The 6,248-nt window shown below is 35.5% G+C and overlaps 1 protein-coding gene across 2 annotated transcripts in view; it reads right to left on the bottom strand.

Moving 5' to 3' along the window:
• Nucleotides 1–1,247: 1,247 nt before the first annotated feature.
• LOC107558300 (SLAM family member 9-like) overlaps nucleotides 1,248–6,248 on the bottom strand; it is a 7,627-nt gene continuing 2,626 nt past the window's right edge. The window contains exons 2-6 of one of the 2 annotated variants that reach the window (XM_016241949.1): nucleotides 5,315–5,644; nucleotides 4,847–5,146; nucleotides 4,366–4,488; nucleotides 2,469–2,545; nucleotides 1,248–1,506 (exon numbers count right to left, since the gene is read on the bottom strand). In XM_016241949.1, the coding sequence (XP_016097435.1) occupies nucleotides 1,408–1,506; nucleotides 2,469–2,545; nucleotides 4,366–4,488; nucleotides 4,847–5,146; nucleotides 5,315–5,644 (929 nt within the window). In that variant the 3' untranslated portion in view covers nucleotides 1,248–1,407. Of the gene's footprint in view, nucleotides 1,507–2,112; nucleotides 2,384–2,468; nucleotides 2,546–4,285; nucleotides 4,489–4,846; nucleotides 5,147–5,314; nucleotides 5,645–6,248 lie in introns of those variants that run through there. The other variant, XM_016241950.1, reaches the window with a different exon arrangement.

The raw sequence follows: 6,248 nt of genomic DNA, 5'->3' as shown, positions 1-6,248 counted from the left end.
AATTTTGTTGTATGCATTTGTCATTTTTATTTAATCTCTTTATTTTTAAAATGTGTATAGGTAGTATTTATAAAGTTTTAGCTTTTCGTTTTGGATCTGTTTTTAGTTGTTTTAATACTACAATTGATTGCTTCTGTTGTCCTCATTTGTAAGTCGCTTTGGATAAAAGCGTCTGATAAATGACTAGATAAATAAATAAATATATATATATATATATATATCTGTAATACTTTGCATTTACTTTTATTGTTTTATACCATTTTGTTTTTTCATTTTCTGCAACACTAAAGCCTGAATTTATAATTGGTGTGAATATTAAAGTGGTCAAATTATGAAAAATCTAATTTCCCCTTGATCTTTTGAAACAGCATACTATATATCACTCAAAACGTACTCCTAAAAAGTCAATTTATTGGACCTAATCTGCAAAAATGGTTCAATTTCTGTGGTTCACTAATGCTGACTTTATTTCTTTCCATAAAATAAACATACAGAAAGCTTCTTACAATTTTAATCTTAATTATTTTTGTCTTGAGCTTTAGTCTTTAATATGAGCCTTATTCCAGAGTAAAAAATGATAAACTCTTGATTACTGTTTCATAATGTCACATAACTACATGTGACAGACTCACTTTTAACCACAAGTCACTTCCTGTCAACACTCTGAAAATGCCCAGTCTTTGTTTGGATTTCCTACAGTATAATGGCAGCTTAGAGCAATGCGTCGACCTTAATTACAGAAGAGCGGAAACTGACATCTGATGTTTGGTTTTTCCTCTCAGCAACAAGTAGCTGCAAGGTGGCGCAATGGTCACAGTGGATGACATCTGCACTAAATGATCTTTATACGGCTGCACAAACAAATGGTGTGATGGGGGGCTGTTATTTCTCTGCAACTACACACAACATCTGCTTTATATAATGTGAAACTGCAGCATAAAAACAATGAAGTACAATAGTCTTTTTGTGAAGGCAGTGAATGAAGCATAACTCTCTGAAGACCATTAGGGGCGTTCATACAGGTTCATACTTGCGTCCATCAGCGTGGTTTTAATTATTTTTCTATATGAATATGCACAAGTTGGATGTCTTTGATAATCACATAAATTTATCATAGGCCCATTACGGAAATAATTGGTATGTTGTATATAAGATGCTTTAAATACTGTCTAGCCCCCTCTGGTGATGTTTGTTTAACTCTAAACATTACATGGATGCACAAGATGAAATTTGCTTTATTAGACATCCAAGTGAAAAAGTAAAAGACTGCTGCAAATCTTTTTAGGTAACAGATAAAAAAGTATTTTGCAATAACAGTCAACATTTAATATGTAGGCCCATTAATACAAATTAACATGTATATATTATTAAGTATATAATACAAAATTGAATTTAATTCAGTAACTCCTACACAGGAGCGTGATATTCTCCTGAAATCTGCCTTTTGAGTTTTGAGTGTTGATATTTCACAGCTGTCTCGGTTCTGCCCACATCCAACAGTGATTTCTGTAGAGACAGAGAGAAACACACATTTCACAAACTAATCAGTAACTAAAGGCTACTGTAAAAATATAGTGTGTCTAAAACCGAGAACCGGATTCAGAATGGATGACTAGTTTGTGACAGTCTCCCGAGTAACCCGCAATCATTTTGTTCAACGGCGTCGCAACTCAACTACTGAATCCACAGCGGGACCAGTGCACTCAGCATGTGAATGATTCTTCCAAGCCGGTCACTACAACAGACAATATGCAAGAACAGTAATGGTATACACAATGTCCTGAAGGATATGTGTATTCAATCAAAGAAAGGTTTTCCTATGAATTAATTAGAGAACAGTCCATTTCTCTGGGCATTATGTGTCTTTCTTATGAGGAAAATGAGGGAGTTTATCTGCCCGCATTCCTTTAGGCCATAAAACCAGTGATATCAGCATTGGTTACCATGGAACCAGAGGCCTGTTCTGCCTTTCTGAGGTGTTAGGTGCATTTCGGGGGAAGGGTCCATAGACCCTCGTAATTGGCCATTTGGTTAGGTGAGGGGGAGTTAGATATTATTTGTTAAATATAACAAAAAGTTGTGTGTCTGATTGGTCCAAATGCTACAGTTCTTTTCAGTGAATCAAAACCATTCAGCGAAACCAGTGCAATCTGATTCCCGAACGAAGGACTCGTATGATTCTGTTCTTTTCTGTAAATAAAAAAAAATACAATGCACCGGTGTTGTCCGACTCCTGAAGGAATTATTCCTATGAGGCGTTGTTTTCAGTGAATCAAAAACAAAAACATTCAGCACAACCAATGTGATCCGATTCCCGAAAGAATGACTCCTATTAGCGGCTCTTCTCAGTCAGTCAAAATCATTCAACAGAACCAGTGTAGTTCTGAATGAATAACTGTTATATATAAGGAAAGAAAGAAAGAAAGAAAGAGAATGATCAGTCATGTTCAGATGAACTGTTTACTGACCTGTGGCAGATCTCCCATCTGAACACAATAGCCTATGTGTGTATATTCTGACATGATTTTCTGTTCTGATGTCAGATCTACAAACACAAACACTTGGATCAGTGTGAGAAGATTTTGAGCGTATTTAAGCATTACACATACCTCATGATATGATCATCATTTATAATGACTAAAATAAAGCAATATGCGTTCCTATGCTATTTCCTTTGACATCAAAACAGGATGTACTGCCACTAGTGGATAGCACACCAATATACAGTGTTTGAAGTATGATGCGATTTCAAGTTTTCCTTTCTCTTTGGAGTGTTACAAGCTTTTGGTGCATAAAGAAGATCTGTAAAGTTGCAAAGACTAAAGTCTCAAATCCAAAGAGATATTCTTTATAAAAGTTAAGAGTCAACCACGGCTATCTAAAACGGCTCGTTCTAACACGCCCCCACATATCTACATCACTATGTGGGAAGATTAGCATATTGCAGCCCAAATGTTCATGCAAAGAAAGAAGGCGTGGTTTCAGGAACAGCAGTAGTGTTGATGCAGTCATGTCAGGGAGACGCTGTGTGTTTCAGTGCGAAAGCAAAAGCACTTTATTTGGCCTTCCGGAAGTAGATGCAATTAGGAATCATTGGTTAAGATTTATTTACAATAGAACATCACAACCCAGATGTTCAAATTTGTGCAACGCATTTTATGGAGGACAGCTTTTTGAACCTAGAAGAGTACAAGGCTGGCTGTGCACAAAGGCTATTTCTAAAAAAAAAAAAAGGGGGCCAATTCCGACTCTGGGTCAGCTGGCCAATCAGAGCAGACTGCGCTTGTCAAAGGAGGGGGCTTTGTTGAAAACGATGCATTTGAGAGAGGCGGGGCATAGAGGACCTACAATAATGTACAGTATTTGAAAAATAATGTGTTTTTTGAACATTAAAGCATGTCAACATATTCTGTTACACCAAATACACAAAATAATGATCTTTAAAATAGCATCATATGACCCCTTTAAATGACTTGTAACTGTACCATATGTTTTCATACAGTTTTAAAAATGTAGTTTATGTTGTAAATAAATGTGAATTTACTTACTGATCTGTTTGAACAGGTGGCCTAAACAATCAGGATTAATCAGAATTATTGTACTAAGTGCATTATTTGTCTAATAATGCCACATCATGAATAAACAAATCAGTATGAACCATGAGGAAACAAGAAGTTTTTTTCTCTAAGCTCCTGTGGTTTCCGCAGATGCATTATCTACTACATACATACAGTGTATCATAGTGTAAACACAAAATGTTAAACTGTAATGAGTCTCTTCCTCACAAGTCTGAAGTTTTAATACTAATGCTCAGATTTAATACTAATAAAATAGATTCAGATTCTGATACATTCATTCCAGCACATCTTTATAACACTTGATTTTGTCCCAGAAAGTCTCATATCATTTATTGAAATACTTGCCCTCTGATCTCGCTTGTTTGCCGATCCTGTGGTGAAAGTATATCACTCCCACAGCTAAAGCCATGACCAGTAATCTCACTACACCAGCTAGTTTCAGTGGAATAAGTTGTGACAGCTGAATGACATCTACAGTAATACATGTGCAGTAACTGAGTCCTAAAAGACATTGTAGAATGCTGTTGATCTCCAAATAAACTGTCATCATGAAGTCACAAACAGTGTAGAAGACATTTGATGTGTTGGTAAAAGAAAAGACAAAATACAAAACAAACCAAAATCAGGGACAATGTAAGTTGACCTTTAAAATACATTTAAGAGTAACACAATTCAGTATATAATTATTAATGTCACTGCTAACGTACACGTGTGACTGAGACGACTGGTGTCCAGATGTTTGGTCTGGTTGCTGATGGGATCATTGAATGAAAAAGGTAACACTTGCCTTCTGGTATTGCTTGTTTGCAGTTCCAGCGGTGAAAGAATACCAACCCTACAACTACAGCCAAGACCAGTATTAATAAGCCAGCTGATATCAGTGGAATAAGATGTGACTTCTGAAGGACATCTGTAATGAGAAATACATGTAAATGAATCCTGCAACTTCAGTCAAGACATTGTAGAATGCTGTTAATCTCTATAAAAACCACCGAAGTCACAGAAAGTGTAAACTGAAGACATTTGATGTGATAACAGAAAAGACAAAATACAAAACAAACTCAAATCTGTTCATGCTTAAGTGACAAAGACGGTTAATCTACATGAAAAGACACTTGAGGTTACACATTTAAACACAATCTTTAGTTTAAAGATCTTAAAGGTAAACCAGCACAACAGTTGTTACCCTGCAGTACTGACAATCCTTAACAACAAAAACTACTGAGCAGCTCAGTAAATAATAGTCATAAATATCACAGCTGACATACCTTTACATCTGTGACAGAGTCCACTGATGTCCAGATGTTGAGTCTGGTTGCTGATGGGATTGTTGAGCACACAGCTGTAGCTGTTTTTATCCTGATATTCCACCTCCAGAGGTAGAGAGAGACTGATGCTGAGATCAGACACACTGATGCTGGACAATAAACTGTTTCCTTTGTACCAGGAGAGAGTCACATGACTCACATTCAACACTGAACACACCAATGAACAATTCTGACTTGATCTTTCAGATGGTGAAGAACAGTTTGACGTGTTTCTGCTGATGACAGGAATGGGAACAGGAGCTAGAAATGTGAGAGAAAGAATGTAAAATTAAAACGTTACTCTAAAAATGAAACAAACAACTTGACGACTCTACTATTATTTCAGTGTTATTTTTTAATTTACAGTAACTTTTAAAAAGTGATATTAACACCACCTTAGTTTTTGACTAGACATTTAATCTTACTCACCATAAACAGCAACTGTGAAACTCTTGTGTGAGAATATTCTGTTTCTGATGATCTGTAGTTTATAAAGTCCAGAGTGTTCAGGTCTGATGTTTCTGATGGTCAGAGATCCAGTTCGACTGTCTATCTGGAGTCTTTTCTCAAATGTTGTATTAGTGGCATCTATATAGATGTTCTGTCTGTTGATTTCAGCTATAATAGTGTATGGATTGTCAGCTTTATACAGCCACAGTATCTGATCATCTTTCTGTACTTTATCATCAGTGTTTAGAGTGACAGAACTTCCCTTCATCACTGATACTGATTTCACTGCATCTGTATGGCAAAGCACACCTGAAACACAACAAACACTTTTTATTCAGGTTTGTTTGGTTTAAACAAGTTTAGAGAAAAATGCATGTCAAAATGAGCAATTCCACAAAAAACGCTTGTTCAAACAAATACGTGCCAGAATACGTAATGATATACCACAAAAAAACTAAAAAAACTTCATGAACTGAATTGCAGTCCATTGTTTATTCTCTCAGGCAGGATGTTTTCCAGATGTTGAACTCCAGAACTGAACATGTCGATATAGCAGGTCTATTTCTGCTATCTTCAGACAAGAACTGAAGTTGTATTTAAATACAATTTCAACGTCTGTTAACAAGAAAGCTATAAAAACATCTAGAATTTGTGCCATGTTTAAGATTTTTTCCCTAGTATACTTGTATTTCTATTTGTGTGCCTTTTTTTTTCTTTTTTCTTCTGTCCTTTTCTTAAGAATTTTTATAGTATATTGTTTTTTTCTGTGATGTTTTATCTATTAATCCTCAAGTAGTTTATTATTGATTGGTATTTTGTATGTTTTGTACGTACTGTTTTTTACTGTTTGTTTTGTACGTACAGTCATCTATGGAAGCCCGTTTCCGCCACTGAATAAAAAAAATATAATTCT

The sequence above is a fragment of the Sinocyclocheilus grahami genome, unplaced genomic scaffold (assembly GCF_001515645.1).
Source record: "Sinocyclocheilus grahami isolate Dianchi unplaced genomic scaffold, SAMN03320097.WGS_v1.1 scaffold639.1, whole genome shotgun sequence".
NCBI classification, from domain to species: domain Eukaryota; kingdom Metazoa; phylum Chordata; class Actinopteri; order Cypriniformes; family Cyprinidae; genus Sinocyclocheilus; species Sinocyclocheilus grahami.
The sequence above is the reverse complement of the archived record's forward strand: the minus strand, read 5'-3'. Positions and strand labels throughout refer to the sequence as shown.